Source organism: Astyanax mexicanus, chromosome 4, assembly GCF_023375975.1.
Source record: "Astyanax mexicanus isolate ESR-SI-001 chromosome 4, AstMex3_surface, whole genome shotgun sequence".
NCBI lineage: Eukaryota > Metazoa > Chordata > Actinopteri > Characiformes > Acestrorhamphidae > Astyanax > Astyanax mexicanus.
The window spans coordinates 12,955,875-12,975,464 of NC_064411.1; the positions used below are offsets into that span (position 1 = coordinate 12,955,875).

The following is a 19,590-nucleotide window of genomic DNA, read 5'->3' on the forward strand; positions in this document are numbered from 1 at the left end:
AGCTTCCCACCACTCATTTGCACATACAACAAACCATGGCAGTATTTACATTATTTACATATGCTGTATAAAACAACAAAGAAAGTACCACTCTGGGAAATGTAAACTATGGACGGTGCTACAGAAAAGAACACAACAAAACATAACCATATTAAACTACCTAAAGCCAAATTAAGTACAAAAAGAATATAAAGAAATGATACTCCCTAACTAATAACCTAAATACAAGGGGTAGCACCCGCCCTCTTACCTAGGGACCTATACACACAACTCCTACATGATGTAAAAATGTACAGGTGCACCTATTTTACCTGTTAGCATACCCAAGGTGGTACAGCCAAACCAGTGAGTTGTCTTTTAGCCAAAAAGAGGGATTAAGTTAACCACATCAGAGAAGTAATACAATAAAATTAGGCTACAAGAGCGCATTGGCCTTAAAGCATACCCCATGGTTCTCTCTCTCTGTCGGCCATCTTGGTTCAGGTCCTTTTGTAGTCTCCACCCACAACTCTCTCCCATGGCTCACCTGAGAGAGAGAGAGATAGAGAGAGAGAGAGATACTGCACGTAAGCATTTAACCAAAAGTTTTTGGTTTTCAGCATTTACCCAAAAGTTTTTGAATTTTACCATTTAACCAAAAGTTTTTGGACTACTTCTCAGCCAAAGTATTTGTATTCCACAATTTAGCCAAGGTTTTGGGCTTTAGAATTCAACCAAATTTGCTCCATTGCTTCATCAGTAAAAAATATTTTAATTCCAATTTAGTCAAATAAACTAACGTGAAAACATTCTGTGTAAAGAAAAGAGCACAAACATACAAAATAACATCTTTATACTGTTTAATTCATTATGTTTCACTTAATTTATTGTATTACCCATGATTTAACGGTTCATATTCTAATATTTTATCAAACTATATATTATTAAACTGTTTTTGGACTAAGTGGGGCTATTTTGCTGTTATTGTTCTGTTGTGTAACGCTTAGCACTGATTACATATTACATAATAAAAAATAATATGAAAATAATTAAAATAGATATTTTTTACTTAGCAGCACTTGTGTCCCCATTTTAAAGTGTCTGGGTGGAAACAACACCACGCATCTCTACCAAGCAATTAAAAAAGACAAAAACCCAAAACAGTTTAATATTATGGTTTATTCTCCCAACCAATCAACAAATAAAATATTTGCATATGAACAGTTGAATCATGGGTAATACAATAAATTAGGTGAAACATAACAAATATTTTATATTTAGTCCGTTGTGCTCTTTTGTTTGCAGAGAATGTTTTCACAGTCGACGACTCTCTACTAAAAGGAGTCTCCCATCCGGGTGAAATGCATCACCAAACTCCTGGTGCCCCGGGCAGAGGACCAACAGTTGGTGGACGGTGCGGTTTTTGGGATGTCAATCAGACACATTCCTAAGTGATTACTTATTGGATAGAAAATGCTGTGTGGTAATCTGAAATTCTGTGCTGAGTATTTGTTTATAAACAGTCTGACACTCTTCTGAGGTAGAAATCAGACAAAGAATAAATCTGCTCTGGGAAGTCATTGATTCTGACCCACCTGAAGATGAAGGCAGGGGAGAAAAAATAAAAAAATTCCCGCACCGACCGCGCCGTCTGCGTCCTTAATAAAAACTTTTAAGAACCAGGGAATGGCGAATAGTTTTATACAGTGCATGTGATAATGTGGTTTACAAATCAGACATTAAAGATAATGAACGTCTAGCATAAACTATTATTTATATCGTCTCATTGCTGTGTGCATCTGTAACAAAACATTTATAGGAACTATTCAAATAAAGAAATAGATTTGTGAGCCTGTACATACATAAGTGTAAATCATCCAATACAGTGTTGGACGAAATTTATATCACACTATCGTTTGTTTTGTTACAAACAGTATAAAAGCTACTGCCTGTGGCTAAATGGTGGAATGCCAATACTTTTGGCTGATTGAGCTGTATTCAAAAACTTTTGGTTAAATGCTAATATCCAAATACTTTTGAATAAATGGTGGTGCAGCACAGATATGCCTCTTTATGGTTTAGTATATCTTCAGCCCAGCAGTGTAAACTCTTAAAAGCAGAAACAGTTATGATCATAAACCACAAGCACATGTCTTTCTGAAAAATGGCAATTATAAAAAAATACTTTCATAGGGTTTAAAAGGGCTGATAAAAACCTTTAGAAAAACACTGCAAAACACCACAAAACCAGCAGAAAAATATAAAAACCATAGAATATTTGTTTTAGCAGGAAAGGATAGTAAGCTTAAATGAATGTGTTTAAATTCAAAAGACAGGTATAAAAACAATTAAACACATTTTATTTTGAATTAGTTTAAACACAACACTCACAATCAAAAATCAAAAGCACAAACACATACAACCTCACCCCCCCCCCCCCCCCCCAAAAAACCCTAACAGAACATGCTAAGAAATATTACAATCTGAACACAAAAACTTGTCAAATTACCACATTATGGTTCATTAAAAAGTGGGCTTTCAATGTTTAATATGACCTCCCCTTCCCTCACAACAGCTACTTTTAACGTCACCACTCCACACAGTGGCGGGAACGCTGAACTCCTCCATGGTGTCACTGAGGAGAACAGTCTCATTGCCTTTTGTGGAGATTCCCACAATCTCCATCTCCACTGTGATCTTCAGTGACTCTGGTTCCTGTAACACAGAACATGGTGATAGGAGTAAGTTTTAACAGTCTACATTCTTTTCTGGTACAACAGCACAACAATAAAGTGTTAAACTACGGCACTGTAGTTATTAGTAGTGATGGGTCAGACTCTTAGCCGGCTCTTTGAAATAAACGACATGCGCTGACTTCAGAGAGTGAGCCAATATATATATATAAATATAAACGTATAAATTAAAGTTTTACGATGATACATATAAACCACAGTAGAAGACAGCATAAAAATATACATTAAGGAAGAAAACTAATGATAGAAATAGTGAAATACTAACAAGAGGCAACAGTGAAAGCTCCTCATAAACTCTTACAGTTTTTAGGCATTTCTTATTCTTAGCTCTCTAAAGGATTTCAAAAGGGGAATAAACTCCAGTAAGAAGATATCAAATCAAGTATTTACAATGATGATAGTAGTATTTACTCAATAAAATAATAATATTAATAATATACTTAAAATCAAGATCAGTGTATGAAAAAAAAAAACATATATATCACCAAGGTTCATATTTACAGAGATTTTAGTTTTCTTTAAAAAGAAAGAAGAAAAGTCTTGCCAGAATTAAGATACAATGGAACATAAAAAAGATGATTCACATTCTGATTGACAAAAAGAGCATTCAACATTGAAGTGCTTGATCTACCCACACCTTACACATGTGACCTCACATAAACTGTGTTTTGTAGCAACATCAGCTCCCTCTTCCACAACAGGGCAGATCATAACAGAAACAGAATCAAACCCTCAAACATGAGCTCCTTTTTATGTCAATCTTTGCTGAAGTTTTCAAAAAACATCACCTGGATGCTTGTTTTTTTAATTTGCACAATTATTTTTTATTTTGTTGAGTGACACTTTGTTGATGGTGTTCAGCGCTGTTTATTTCACTGTATAGAGTTGCACATTTGAAAATAATATACACATTTACATTGGACCTGTTTGTTTACTTGAGATGGGCCTTTGTTTTTGTATTTCACTATTTATTTTTTATAAAAATAAAGCCATATAAATAATATATATTTTATATAATGTATGTTTCAACTCTATTAATTCATTGTACACATAATTTGGTAATAAATTGAATTAAGCAACCAAAAAATATAAGGAGCTACTTGGAAGCCGAAAGAGCCGTCTCTTCTTATACCTCTTTTCCACCAAAAAAGTGCTGGTGCCGGAGCCGGTTCCAGGGAACCTTTTAAGAACCGGCCCGTGTTTCCACTGCTCTAAGGAGTCACTCACTACGTATGTAAATGTGGTTTGATTTGTTACAAACAGCAGAGATGTAGTAATGATTCAGGACGCTGTGACACATTACAAATACCTGCTTTCATGCTTAAATACTTCATATTATGCTCTTTAAAAGAGACAGACATATGGTATGGCATATTAAAAAGTGCATAAATTATTAAATTATATATAAGGAAATGTGCCCCCCCCCCAATATCAAACCCGCTTCTAGGCCCTTGTAAATAAATAATAAACTTTTATTTACCATGGTTTAATTGAAATTCTGAAACTGAATTAACTTTAACTCAGGCTCTTTTACACTTACAATGCTTCTATGCGAAAGGTGCTACCCGCAAATAATAATAATAATAATAATAATAATAGTAATAATAATAATAATAATAATGTGCCCTTCTACACAACAAAAACACAGTACATGTCTGTGTTTGTATATGTATATATAGTTAATAATAATGACAAGAACAACAATAATAATATAAAAATTACCTTGACTGTAGTTTGGGAGGTTGAGTTAAATTTACCCTCCTGCACCTCCATCTTAAGGTGCGTGAGGATAATTTGTTGACACAGTCGGATTCTCTCTGTGGCCGACTCCCTCCACAGAGTGACCTCAAACTGTTGGTCTGCACACTCCAACGAGACCTCCTTCACCGGCACAGACCCATCTTTCGTTGTTTTTAATTGAGTTGCACTCAACTAAAACATAAAAAACACAACATAAAATTAGTGGAATAATGAATTACTCATTATTACTCAGTGTAATTTTGCTAGTTTAAAATTACAATTGTAGTATTTTCATTAGGCCAGTTTTAGTTTGTGCTGAACAAAAAGGCAGAAATTAAAAATGATGCAGTTCTAGCATACAGTTTTTTATATACATTTTTGCAGTCTCATGGCTCAGTACATCTGTAACAAAAAAAAATATAGGAACTATTAAAATCAATAAATACTTTTTTTTTTTTACTTTATATACATTTATGAAGCCTATACCTATGTAAGAAGTGTAAATCATCCTTTACACACAATACATTTCTTCATTTCTGTATTGGTATTAAGAACTTTATATAAGGTGTATATACCTTATATAAGGTGTATGGCTATACATATGCCTATTGGGTTCTATCTTTTCTTCTCAAATTAATGCACTGAACTGACGCAGCTCTCTGTAATGAACGTCAGTCGGTAACAGATGCTGTAAATACTAAATGCCTCTTAAGAATATTTTTTAGTTGGAGGACCATTGCTGTCTTAGAACTCCAGGCCAATATTTAATAAAAATATATTTGTTTAAAAATTACAAAAACATTATTGGAGACAATCAGTGATTTTAAATTATTGTCCAGCCTTAAGTATAATTCATATTCAATATACATATCAGTGGTGTGCAGTAAGGCCTCTAAGGCCTTCTAAGGGCTGACCAAATGTGCATGTAAATAATTACATATTTTTTTATCAGGATGTATATAATTATTGCAAGTGTAAGCATTTATTTTATAGATTAACGAAAAAAACAGCAACTAATTCAAAGCATTAGCCTGTGTTCTTCGTTGCTATAGGACTGTATGATTGACAGCGGTACTGACCAATCAAAGCTCTTTAAAATGTCTTCTGCTCACGTGTCCGTGGACCCTTCTCCTGATTTTGAGAAGGGTGTAGTAATGAGTCTATTAGAAAAGTCTTAGGACAATCTAACCAATAAGACTCATGCTTTTCACTCCGGGGGCGGGGCCATGGCTGCCTAGCCCCTTCTCTGCGCTCGGATGAAGGGGTCAGGCTACGCGCATTGATTAGTAGTAAAACGGAGAGCGCATGCTGGATTAATTATATATTTAGCTAACTATCATGGAAATAAGACAGATATTGTGTCATATTATATTAAAAAGCCTTTTTAAAGGCTGCCCTTCAATGTGAAACTAAGTAATATGCCGTGTGACTGGTGATTTTTGTGTGTACTTAATGTTTTGGCTGCTCTGGCGTCCTGTAGAGATACAAATGAGTGATATTTGTTAAACGCCTGTACTTGTAGGAACATTAAGCATTTATTGTTGGGTCTATTGTATGCTTTTGTAGTTAGTAGCTGTATTTGTGGACTGTTTATGTGTATTAAGTTCATTGGAACTACTGGTCTGAATCTTCAGGTCTGGAACTTAAGCTGGTTCTCTGGCTCTATAGCAGTGGTCTCAATCTTATTCTATCTGGGGGCCGCTGTAGGTAGAGACTGGGTGAGGCCGGGCCGCACAGGACAAGAACACGTATTTTATTCAACACATTCTGCCAATATGATCTTAAAATAAAATAAAAAGATTATAATAAACTCTTACTACCATAACTTTACCCTGATACGGTGGTTTAGACTATCCAAACATAGTACATGAACTTCTGCTGGAAACATGCTCTAATATTGTGCTACTTTTGTGCTTTTACCTTTAAATATACACAAAAGGGTAGCACGGTTTGTCAGGGTAGCACAAGTCGACAGAACACCAGATCTCTCGTCTCGCCGTGTGGGCGTATCTTGAATCCAAATAAGGCTTCAGGTGTACTCAATTTTAAACTTTTAATGATTAAATGAACTTTACAGTGCTCTATATAAATCCATATTTTGCCGTTTGTGTGTGTAAGGCTCGAATGTGTGTGTGTGTGTGTGTGAAGTCCCTGATTGGCTGAAAGCAGCGCGGCGGCTTGATTAATTTGAATAAAGAATGGGGGTTCAACGCAACCCAACCCAGCCGGTATGTAGTGTCTCTCTCCATTGAAGTGAATAGGATGCGATGTGCTGTTGAAGATACATCAGCAATGTTATTTTATTATTTATTCTGTTTATTGTTTATGTAAAAACTGGGTTTGCAACATTGAATATTAATCAAGCAATCGGTTATTTACACTGGAGGAGGACCCTCATTTACTGTGCCGCTGAGCATTTACAGTTTAAAAGGGATTAAAAATATTATAAATAAAATTAGAAAAATTAGAAATAAAAACTGACATTTACTATAGACGGAAAAAATATAAAGATAAAAAAGGAAAAATAAAAAACTTTAAAAAGATCATAAAAATTAATACATCAAAAATAAAAAATATATATCTTATGAAAAAAAAAATATTTGATCAATAAAAATAATAAAAATATTTAAAATGAATTAAAAAATAATTAATATAAAATAAAAATTCATTTAAAACAAAATCAAAGGCTTTCTAATAGTGCGCAGAATAATATCAGTTTCAGTTAGTTTCGGTTTCAAATAATTGAAACAGCTCACCAAAACCTCAACCTATCCTTTATATTTGACAATATTTGATTAACTTTACAGGTCCTCACTCATCTTAATTAATTTAACTAAACTGAGTTGTTATATTATTTGAAGCCTCGCGCTGAATTCAGCTCGGCGATGCGAGAGAGAGAGCGGCGCATTTTGCCTGATTTCTCTTGATTGAATATGAGTAAATATTCGAATTTAATACCATACATTTTGCTACACTTTATAGGACTTTATTTATTAAAAGTTTTTTTTAATCGCAGTGCCATGCAAGCTTTCAAGCTCGTTCTGCGTGACTGCAGCATTTTAAAGCGCAGGAGAGATTTTAGTCAATTAATTAATATATACATTTTTAAAATAAATTTGCCCTGGGGATAAGAAATGAACGCTAACATATAGCTTTATATTGCTGTGTATTTCAAATGTTTTTAAGGTTTATATACTTGACATGCAGCACCAGATGACAGGGTGATGCTTTATTTTTTAGATATGAAAAAAAAAATTAAAGTGACTTTCAGTTACATAATAGCAAAGTGAAATGTGACATAAATGACATAAATAAAGTTATGTCCAGTTCAAAGTTCTTTTCTCTTTTAATTTTTCATTTCAAAAACTCCAGCTATTGAGTAAGAATAAGCATCTGTTAAAATTCTGGACAGCAGAATGCCTGTGTCTGCTCTATTAAGCTTAGTCTGTGTACTAAGCATAAATATAAATCCTTATAACTGTTTGATCCAGGTGTTAAACTGTTGTATTAATACCATTTTAACGTTTTTCGTTTCTATGTTTTGAAATTCGTTAGATTATATTTTTGTCAACATTTTGGGTTAATTTTCGTTTGTTATTTTTCTAATAATAATAGAAATTATATAATTAATTTATATATATAATTAATTTATGCACTCATTAATATGCCATACCACATGTCTGTCTTTGTTAAAGAGCATAATATAAAGTATTTCAGCATGAAAGCACGTATTTGTAATGTGTCACAGCGTCCTGAATCATTACTACATCTCTGCTGTTTGTAACAACACGTCTCGCAATTGGCCCGCGGGCCGCGAGTGTGAGACCCAGGGGCGCAGATGGACATTTTGAACTGGGGGGACCAAGCTGTAAAATTATATATATATATATATATATATATATATATGCTGCAATAAACTTTAGAATAATCACTTTTCTGATCAACACTAGCCATACTGAAACTGGTATTGGTCTGGTATGTCAATATGTCCCCAGTGCCATCTGCGCGCATTCTTACACCATGATGCCAAATCACTGACATCCTACTATTCCATATCACATTGTTTGGTTTTTGAAAAAACGCTGTCATTGTTTTTTTGTTTCTTCATTGCTACAGCCTAGGCAAGACCAGGAAGACAATGTTAACATTTTACATCTTATAATTTCAGTTAACAGCGACTGCTTACTAAAATAACATCATAATAACATCATACATAAAATCAATGGAGAGAGCCGCTGCATGCCTCGGTGCATGCCGGGTTGCGTTGCGTTTAACGCAGCTCCGCCCTCCGGCTCAACTTTATTCAAATAAATCCGGCCACCGCACTGTGTCCAGTCCAGCCAATCAGGGAAAAGCAGACTGCGTCCAGCCAATGAGGGAAGAGCAGGCTGCGTCTTCACACACACACAAGCCTCTTACACACACACACACACACACAGAACAGGCGCCTGTTTATAGAGCTATAGGTTACAGTGAGGTTGGTAAAAAAAAATAAAAATATTAAACTTATGACTGTCTACTTCTGTTGCTTCATTTTAATTCAAAAACGAGCAAGGAGATCCAGCGCAGCGGATTGCGTTGAAAAAAAGTGCCAGTGGACACGTACCGTAAGGAGCTGGTAACTGCCTGTGTCTGTAGTCTACAGGCAGTTACCAGCTCCTTAGAACCCCGGACTTGAGAAGGTGCGTTAAATTTACATTGGAACTGGAACACGGAGCTCCGAACAATGTAACCTCTGAACTGAACGCTTCCTAGTTTAAAAACGAGGGCATTGTGGAACACAGAATTCCACAAACGTACAGTTAATTAAATTAAAACCCCAACGTTTATGCTTGTAGATGGTAGATTTCGGATGAGGTCACTATAATCATCTGCGCCCATGGTGAGACCCCTGCTCTGTAGTGTTTATGCGTCTCATTTTGACCCTGTGGCTATAAAGACTTCCTAAAATCAAACTTGGGTAAAGGGAGGAACTAGAAGAGTTTGTGACACAGAGAGGAAAAAAGGAGTAAAAAAATTGGAGCAAGCCAGAGCTCAGGGTAAAAACTGGCATAAATTTATTTTTATGCAAACTAAGATCCAAAACTGAGTGACTGTAGACAGGTGTTTCAGTTTCATTGTCCAACCCCGGTATGTCCCAAATGTGTCTATAAACTGGGTATAGGATATATATGATATCTCAATAAATTTTATAAAACATATTTTCTTTTTTTTTGTTTTCAGCTCAGAAAGTCCTTTTGTAACGATTGTAATAATACTTTTTATTATTTTAAGTAATGTCTTTTTTTCCACAGATCTTTCAGACACATCCCATGTAAAAATGTCCCCAGAGCTCGTCAAGCTAGTCATACGGTTAGCTTATTAGAATAGGCAGCAGTGACTTCATTTAACTCACAATAGAAAAAAGGGCAATTCTGTTTATATTCTTTTTCCTAAAGTTCATAATAATACTTGTAAAGGGTTAATCATTTAGTGCGTGTTAACATATGAACAGCTCAGGCATGAGGGATTGTGGTAGCTGCCTACCGTTTCATACACAGCCAGTCTATCTCTGCTCTCTCCTACTGGTATGCAGATTAGCTAAGTGTCAAACAGTCAGGTTGTTACCGTCATTTAATGGTCCATATTATGTCAATTTACATTTGAGATTTGTAGGTATAAACATACACATATTCACACACATATTTTTTCACAGTTTATTTTTTCACCTGCATATCCGATTAGCCTAAATCTTACCCTGTATATTTAATTCCCAGCGCCAGAGAGCTTTATTTTCGTGATAAATATTTCTTAAAACTGCATTGACACTAATGTGGTGACGTGTTTGTGTGTGTTGTGTTGGTACATGTAGATCAGGTGCAGCAGTGCTGCTGGGGTTTTTAAACACAGGGTTCAAACACCTTTTACCATGTAAAATTCAAGCACTTTTCAAGCACTTTCAAGGCCCATTTTCAAGTTTTTTTCAGCACCTTTGAGCAAAGTGGTAAATTAATGATAACGGTGATATCTCAAAACTGCGATTCAGCGATAATCAATATATTGCAAAACTATTATCCACACTTCACAGCGACTGAGCTACTGAGAAAAAAACACTTCTATATAAGTAAATAGCAGGAGTTATGGATTTATTGGTGTCAGTTTCACACAAGTTAAATACGAATGTTCTCAAAATACTGAGTATCTCAACATAATGTGTATCCAATAAATTTCGTTCCACTTCACGATTGAAAGATTATTGATCTACTGTTCGAATTATGATGTATCTGGCATGATACGTCATAAAGAAGAAAAGGAGATCCAGTCCAAAATTGTAGTTCCGTCAGATTTTATTCAAAGAATCTTCTGAGCAAAACAGTTTTTTTGGATACATCAAAAATTGAGTAAAAAGATTATTGAAAATTGAATTGAAATAAAAAGGTGAAAATAAGAGGAAAACCCCAAAGGTGAGAAAAGTTGGGGTTTCCAGAGTTCTCGGCTGCGTGACCAGGACCTGTGGCTCTGTAGTCCCTCTCGGGAGAAGCTCTCCCGCCCAACTCTACTCTTCTTCCTAGACAGAGTCTAATAAATACAGGCATTCGCCTGGCCTCAGTCTAATGGTGTGTGAGGAGGCTCCTCACACCCCCCGGATCCTGATACTGATAAGCAGTTATTCATCCTATACGTCAGCCGAGAACTCGGTCACCCCAACCTTATCAGACTATAGATTACATGTACAGAAACTCATGGTTCTGCTGGAAAAAATCAATCATGCTAAGTTGCAAGAAAAACGGCCTTGCTTTGAGCACAAGGACACAATATACATACATTCTAAGTCACAATGTGAATCATCATGAATCGTGCTAAATGCTTGAATAACATACTGATTAAGTGAAATGCTGATTTAGTTACACACAGATTAACCCTTTAATCAATGAACAATGAACATAGTAAGGCAAAACTCCTCCGTATTCTTACACACTTGTTAATTCTTCACAAAAAAACAAACCAAAAAATCATATATTTATGTTTGAAGCCCAAAATGTGGCAAAAGTTTGAAAAGTTCAAGGGGGGGCCGAATACTTTTGCAAGGCACTGTATATAGTGGTTGCTTGAATGTATGTTTGGCTGTGTACAAAAGCTTTTGGCTAAATGCTTAAGTTGAAAGAATAGATAAGATTGCAGATCTTGCAATATAAAAGCCTTTTATTGAATCACATAGATATGAATATGAGTAAATACATAAGGTGATGTAAAACAACGATAATAGCTGGTACTGGATAAAACAATCAATAAAGTAAATGGATTAGATATTTTTAGTACCTTTAGAGATATAAAAAAACCCTTTAGCAAAACGATACCAAATAAGGAAAAGATAACAGAGTATATAACTTTAGCAACACAACACAACCAAATATCCCTGTAGATTAACTTGCAGATTTTTAATCAGACTGACTGAACCATAGACCAATGAGAAAACCAGTAGAGCAGGGGTGTCAAACTCATTTTAGCCGAGGGCCACATTGGCATATTGGCTGTCCTCTGAGGGCCAGATGGAACTTATAAATGTAATAAAATGTAACCAAATGTAATATAAAATGAATGTTATTACTCCTTAATGTTAAATAACTCTCAATATATTATTTATTCAATCAAATATTACAGTTGCATGGGAAAAATGTTTGCTTGTTGCTCTATTAACATAAATCCTTTTAATTTGTCATGTTATGAAATCCAAAAACTCCATCAATCAAGAACCAAACTAGTCAAGTGAATAGAAATGACATAAAATACAAGTTACATTAACTTAGATCAAAACGTTTGATACTGAAATAAGGCTTAATAAATATAAAATTAAAAATTGTGAGCTGTTAAGAACATGTGATAGATTTAGCAGTTCCTCATACAACCACTAGTCGGAGCTGCAGCAGCAGCACAAGCCCGCAGTCTTTACTCAGTCAGAGCTACAGCCCAGCCACGGGCTACAGGGCTCAGCTGAGCCAGTCTGGAGCGTTTTTACAGTTTTTAAAATTCTTCTGTGTAGAAAATAAAGATTTTTAACCCCACTAACCGAATAATACAGCTCTCTACAGTTCATCTTTCAGCCCAAGCAGCTAACAGCAGCAGTTTAAAGCAGAGTCACGGAGTCACTGCTCGGATTACATTATAAACAGGTCAGTTAGCGCGCTGCTAACCTCAGGATGTTTATAACTACGGAGTTTAGAACACACCACGGCTGCAAGGTTAGACTGTTGAAGGCTACTGAAGACTATTAAAGGCTATTAGAGGTTATTGAAAGGGTTATTGGGGCAGAAATCAGGGCTGGTTAGATTAGTGATTCACGTCCTCCTCCTTTGCTGAGGTGAAACTGTGACTAGCGCTGACACAGTGATGTTTATTAACATCATTAAAACAGATTTTGTCAGCTATTGTCTTATAAATATTTACACAGAACTTATATCTCTCCTAACAAGCGTTTATTTTGGTCAGTAACACTCTTCGTAACACAAAAGGCATACCGGTCTTTCGCCTTGAAACACAGCCGTCCGTCTGCATCAGCTTCTCTTTTTCTGGACATTATGGGATAAACGTTTGTATGTCTCAATTCCACCCGCGAAGTTACGCCTTCCCTCCGGCAGGGTTTCCACATCAATGACTACACTGCTGTGTAGTGGCAGTAAGTAACTTCGCGGGTAATACAATCGACAAGCATTGTGGTTAATGTAGTTTTTGGTCAAAGAACGCTTCTGACCTATTTATTATAGACACTAAGATCTTACAAGCTCTCGCTTGGATGTGGCCACATTTGGCCCGCGGGCCTTGTGTTTGACACATGTGCAGTAGAGGGAATCAAGGATCCTGCAGTCTTACTGCTGCATAGCCTGCTGAGTGTTGCTTTCAGTATGGAAACTACAGCTAGACCGTTTTTTTTTTTTTTTTAAACTCTGAAAAGGATTTTGTTGGCCTTTTGTTGCAAGCTAAGAATATTCTCTACTCCTAAGAATACTCTACTCCTTTAAACTACGACATCTAAATTTTAAAAGACTAAGTAATGCTAATCTAACATCTGGAGCAAACACTGGCAGTGCCCTCGCTCCAACTACAAACTACAAACGTGGAGTGGAGGAAAAAATAAAGAAAGTTTTTATATGTAAACAATTGAGAATGTGTTAAGGCTGTAAATGACATAAGTTGACCAAATGATCATTTCCTACTTATGGCAAAGCATATTCAATTTTTAAACCTAAAAATGTCCCAGAATGATAAAATCCTCACTTTTGTTTATTATTAGTTCTAAAGCTAATGCTGAGATTTAATATACGATTTTACTCTGAGCTAGCATCATTGCTTTACTATTTACTCAGCATATCACTGAAAAAAATTGTAAAAATGTATGTTCCTAGTTTATGCTGTTAGTGGTACCATTTATGATTCTGTGTGTAAAAACTTCTTAAAACACAACACTAAGTGTTGAAGAGCTCTGCAGGCATTAACTAATGTAGGTATACAAACATACATAAAAACACAGCATGAAATTCAGTAAACATCATCTCTGGATAAGATTCATTTTTCTGAACCTGTAAAAAGCCATTTTTAAATGAAGTTCTTGTAACAGAGTGAAGATTTTGTGCATGATGAGGTGTTTTTGGCTGTCTGAAAGATTTAAGGTTTGCATTTTTTATGGCAGAGGAACAGATTTGGGATACTTTTCTATCTTTTGTGAATGCTCTGATGTAATATAAGTTCACTCTGTAAAGTAAAACTCTTCCCACAGTCTGAGCAGTGATACGGTTTCTCTCCTGTGTGAATGCGCTGGTGCAGTTTGAGATGACTCTGTTGAGTAAAACTCTTCCCACAGTCTGAGCAGTGATACGGTTTCTCTCCTGTGTGAATGCGCTGGTGTATTTTGAGATGACTCTGTTGAGTAAAACTCTTCCCACAGTCTGAGCAGTGATACGGTTTCTCTCCTGTGTGAATGCGCTGGTGCAGTATGAGATTACTCTGTGTAGTAAAACACTTATCACAGTCTGAGCAGTGATACGGTTTCTCTCCTGTGTGAATGCGCTGGTGTATTTTGAGATGACTCTGTTGAGTAAAACTCTTATCACAGTCTGAGCAGTGATACGGTTTCTCTCCTGTGTGAATGCGCTGGTGTTTTTTGAGATGACTCTGTTCAGTAAAACTCTTTCTACAGTCGAAACAGTAATACGGTTTCTCTCCTGTGTGAATGCGCTGGTGTATTTTGAGATTACTCTGTTTAGTAAAACTCTTCCCACAGTCTGAGCAGTGATACGGTTTCTCTCCTGTGTGAATGCGCTGGTGTATTTTGAGACTACTCTGTTCAGTAAAACTCTTCCCACAATCGGAGCAGTAATACGGTTTCTCTCCTGTGTGAATGCGCTGGTGATTTTTGAGATCACTCTGTCTAGTAAAACTCTTCCCACAGTCTGAGCAGTGATACGGTTTCTCTCCTGTGTGAATGCGCTGGTGCAGTTTGAGACTACTCTGTTCAGTAAAACTCTTCCCACAATCGGAGCAGTAATACGATTTCTCTCCTGTGTGAATGCGCTGGTGATTTTTGAGATTACCCTGTTGATTAAAACTCTTCCCACAGTCTGAGCAGTGATACGGTTTCACTCCTGTGTGAATGCGCTGGTGCAGTTTGAGATTACTCTGTTTAGTAAAACACTTATCACAGTCTGAGCAGTAATACGGTTTCTCTCCTGTGTGAATGCGTTGGTGTATTTTGAGAGTACTCCGTTTAGTAAAACTCTTCCCACAGTCGAAACAGTAATACGGTTTCTCTCCTGTGTGAATGCGCTGGTGATTTTTGAGATTACTCTGTTGAGTAAAACTCTTCCCACAGTCTGAGCAGTGATACGGTTTCTCTCCTGTGTGAATGCGCTGGTGCAGTTTGAGATTACTCTGTTTAGTAAAACACTTATCACAGTCTGAGCAGTAATACGGTTTCTCTCCTGTGTGAATGCGTTGGTGTATTTTGAGAGTACTCCGTTTAGTAAAACTCTTCCCACAGTCGAAACAGTAATACGGTTTCTCTCCTGTGTGAATGCGCTGGTGATTTTTGAGATCACTCTGTTTAGTAAAACTCTTCCCACAGTCTGAGCAGTGATGTGGTTTCTCTCCTGTGTGAATGCGCTGGTGTTTTTTGAGATCACTCTGTTTAGTAAAACTCTTGACAGAGTGCTGATGTTTCTCCATGTCGGGACTTGGCTCCATCTGTCTGTGAAATGTAGCAAACAATTTCTGCGTTTTCAGGAGATTCTTCTGGATGGCTTTTGCTTCACCTCTTTCAGCAGTTTGACACTGCTTTTTGATAAATATCCTGGTTGTTGGTGATGAATTTTAGGAGAATATTTTCATTTCTGAAAAACACAAAGAAAAATGCCATTGAATAATAAAAAGCAGGTCAATAAACTGAAGAGAACTGCCTAAATCAGTTACACTATACAGACAAAACTACTGGGACATCTTCATATTACCATAAAAGGGCGGCGCTGGTGGTCCTCTAGCCACCTGTTTAGTGCCTTTATAAGGACTGCCCAGTGTTCAGACAGTCTTGATTCTGTTCTGGTCTCACTAGAAACTGAGAACTTAAAGAAATAAATAAAGAAATAAATAGTGATGTTACCCCTAAATCTTAAGCTTTGAGGCATGTGTTACAACCCTATAGGTCATAATTGCTGATTATTGTTTTTTTTCTTTCTGTTTGAGTGTGCCTTCCTACTGCAGGTTACTGCGTGATGTCATTTAACCAAACTGGTTGGTCACCACGAGGGGGAAACCAACCATAAAAGGGAACAGGAACAGGAAGTGCGAGGGTGGTGCTTGGCTTCCAACATGGCTCCTGTGTGTTCCTGGTTCCCTGCTGCATGGTCTATGCAAAGTTTGTAGCCGGTTAAAGTGTTAGAACTAAGCTGATGGTAAAATCATGTTCTTTGGTTCTTTGGTCTGGTCTCTCTGTGGGGAGAAAATAAGCTTATTCTTACAAGTTCTCCCAGTGGGAGAAAGAGTTTATTTTTCTACGCTTTCTCTTGGTTTGTTTAATTAGGGAGTTAGGTTAGAGATTTGTATTTCATTTTCTTTTCTTCGTTAGGTAAGTTAGTTTTCTCAATCTTTAAATTAGTTTTGTTTTGTTTATTATTTTTTATTTCATCCCTAATTGTTGCCTCCCCTTTGACCTAAGCCTTGTATTCTTTACAATTTGTTAAATAAACTAAACATTTTGAGTAACAGGAGTATGTGTGGTTGGGGAACCAGGAGGGCATGGTGGCCTCTTTTTTCTATGTTACGGGCTGACCTAGACCAGGTCGTAACACATGTGCCGAAAAAACAACACGCATTACATTGAATCACAGTGCCGATGCTTGATTCGTTCTACATTGATCACGTGACCAATGCTGTCCAAAGCCTTTTCCTTTACACTAATTTATAAAAGATCCCATACATATTAACCAAACCTGATTTTTTTTTTTTACAACTCCTGATAACAGTTCATTATTTTCCACCACATTAGGTTCAGGCTAACAGTGATGGGCACTCCTGAGTTCAAGACATGTTTTTTTTTTTTTTTTTTTTGGTATATGTAGATCAAAATCCTTTAAATATAAAAAACACAAATGAAAATTTGGTGAGAAATGTAAATGTTATTGTGATTTTTACCCAGAGAAACAGCTCCACATCAATGGCTTAACTGATTTGTTTACTAAGTCAATATAGTGGACACGGTGGCATATCACAGCATCGGTTTAAAGCCCAACTTCATCAGCAGAGCCAGAGAGCAGCATAAGCTCTACACCAGCAGATTCAGAGCAGCAGCTCCAAGACCTGCTGCAGTTTTACAGAAGCTAATGTTACCCACAATTTTATCAACCAGCTATCTGAACAAAATGTATCTTGTTTTTAGTCATTGTCCATTAGCTCACTCTAGCTTATGAATTAACATTTTCCCTGAAGTTTCCATTCCACCTTAAATATCATCACTTCTTATCAGTTGTTGTGGAAATGTAGCTATACGTTTAGTGAATAATAACTTTAACATTTCACATATAGTGTTTTTCTTTTTTCTGAGCATGTAATATTAAAAGCAGTGAACCCTCTCTCATGTTTTTACTTTCTACAAATGAGATCATGTTATGTTCTCCCTCTTCAGAACAAAGTAAAAAGCCTGTGTGTAAAAAGCCTGTGAGAAAAAAAAAGTATTTGTGTAAAAAGTCTGATTTGTCTTCAGATGGGAAGAGTCAGACTTTAGTCTGTTAAAAGTACTGTAGTCATGTAGTTGTACGGACAGCATAACACAGACTACACTGCTCAACATCACCAGACTGAGAGAGTTTTCACCTGTTTGAATACTTTGATTTGATTTGAAGATATTTAGATACTTTGAATGATCCTCTGTGAACAAGAAGAATAATCCAAATCGTGATCTGACCGTACAGCCAGTGTCATATCTCTGATAGTCCCCTCACATTCTGTGCTGCTGTGCTGTGAGGTCAGTTCAGTGCGCTGTAGCATTAGCTAAACTCTAGCATTATTCTAATTACGACACTTAAACGATCTCGTAATTCAGAGGATCCATTGATGTTCAGAAGGAAAATGTGCACAGATTTAAACGTGCAGAATCCTAAACGTGAATTTAGCACAAAATGTGATAGAGGTGAGTTTTTGGAAAGCCCGTTCATTTTTGCCATTTACAAAAACAGTTCAGACATGGAACCCCAAATATGGAAATAAACAATGTCACGACTTCAAAATGGCACAACTAAAAAGGCCTATAGGCTCTTTTCACGTGGCTGCCATTTCTAATTGAAAGTGAGCCTGTGATGGGAGGAGGTAGAAGTAAGTCCACACTCAACAATGGTGTGGAGCACATATCTTCAGCTCTTACCACATTTAACCACGAACGATCTAGAAAAAAAGGGTTGAAGAGGGATGTTTATTAACAAGAGCAGTTTTGTTAAAAGGATACAGCAACTGTATAGAGGGGTACATCACTAATATCGAGTGTTAAGGTTTTAGCCATCATTAGCTTAGCTCGCTAATGCTAGCTAGCTGGGGCTAGCCCGACTTTCCAAGCCCGGTGACCAGTGCTGCTAACCCAACTCTAAAAAGCCTGGTGAACATTATGTAACTATATAAATATATAATTCTGGAAACATTAGTTCTTTAAAAAAATTATAAAGCATTAGCAGCACTTTTGATAAGTAATAACTAGCTAATCTAGCTTAAATTAATAATTTATAACTAGTTAACCTACCTTTAAATTATAAGTTATAACTAGGTAACCTAGATTTAATTTATAAGTTATAACTAGGTAACCTAGCTTTAATTTATTAGTTATAACTAGGTAACCTAGCTTTAATTTATTAGTTATAACTAGGTAACCTAGCTTTAATTTATTAGTTATAACTAGGTAACCTAGCTTTAATTTATAAGTTATAACTAGTTAACCTAGCTTTAATTTACAAGTTATAACTAGTTAACCTAGCTTTAATTTACAAGTTATAACTAGTTAACCTAGCTTTACTTTATTAGTTATAACTAGGTAACCTAGCTTTAATTTATTGGTTATAACTAGCTAACCTAGCTTTAATTTATTAGTTATAACTAGCTAACCTAGCTTTAATTTATTGGTTATAACTAGCTAACCTGCAGCATTAGCAGCACTGTTCACCGGGCTTGGAGAGTCGGGCTATCTCTATACAGTTACTGTATCCTTTTAACTATAAAATATGAAACAGTAAAAGTAAACACAGCACATGAACACACATTTTCAGGCTCAGTCACATGTAGTGTTTTGGTGCTGAAACGGCTGTACCTCAGAGCTGATAACCCGACCGGGGCAGAAATAATTAATTATTAGGCAAAATATGCTTCAATACCCGCTAAAAATGCACAGAAGAGTGACTAGAACTGATATAAGAGCTCATTTTCCAGTAACTTTTCTCAAAAATACTTATATTTGCTTAAAACAGCCCTTTTTCACGGAGCTCCTCAGCTCTGTTTACCTCCTGCGCTGCATTCAAGCTCCTCTGGAGCTACGGGGGGCGCGGAGGGACAATTAATAAATAAAAACACGCAGTTCTCTTGTTGATGCAGGGAATTGTAGTTCAAAATAGAATCA

At 36.2% G+C, this 19,590-nt stretch overlaps 3 protein-coding genes across 9 annotated transcripts in view; all 3 read right to left on the minus strand.

Moving 5' to 3' along the window:
• Positions 1-19,590, minus strand: part of LOC111196715 (zinc finger protein 484-like) — a 353,380-nt gene that overhangs the window by 228,167 nt on the left and 105,623 nt on the right. For 2 of the 5 annotated variants that reach the window (XR_007438636.1, XR_007438637.1), the window contains exon 2: positions 13,201-15,832. The exons of 1 other annotated variant lie outside the window; for it this stretch is intronic. Coding sequence is in view for 2 of the 4 variants with exons in the window: in XM_049477418.1 (XP_049333375.1) it covers positions 14,160-15,686 (1,527 nt within the window). In the remaining 2 variants the exon portion in view is untranslated. Of the gene's footprint in view, positions 1-10,780; positions 15,833-19,590 lie in introns of those variants that run through there. 2 more of the 5 variants (XM_049477418.1, XM_049477417.1) reach the window with 1 other exon arrangement.
• LOC125801418 (zinc finger protein 239-like) overlaps positions 1-19,590 on the minus strand; it is a 203,934-nt gene that overhangs the window by 117,761 nt on the left and 66,583 nt on the right. The gene's annotated exons all lie outside the window — the stretch shown is intronic.
• LOC125801283 (zinc finger protein 239-like) overlaps positions 1-19,590 on the minus strand; it is a 232,390-nt gene that overhangs the window by 39,966 nt on the left and 172,834 nt on the right. The window lies entirely within an intron of this gene.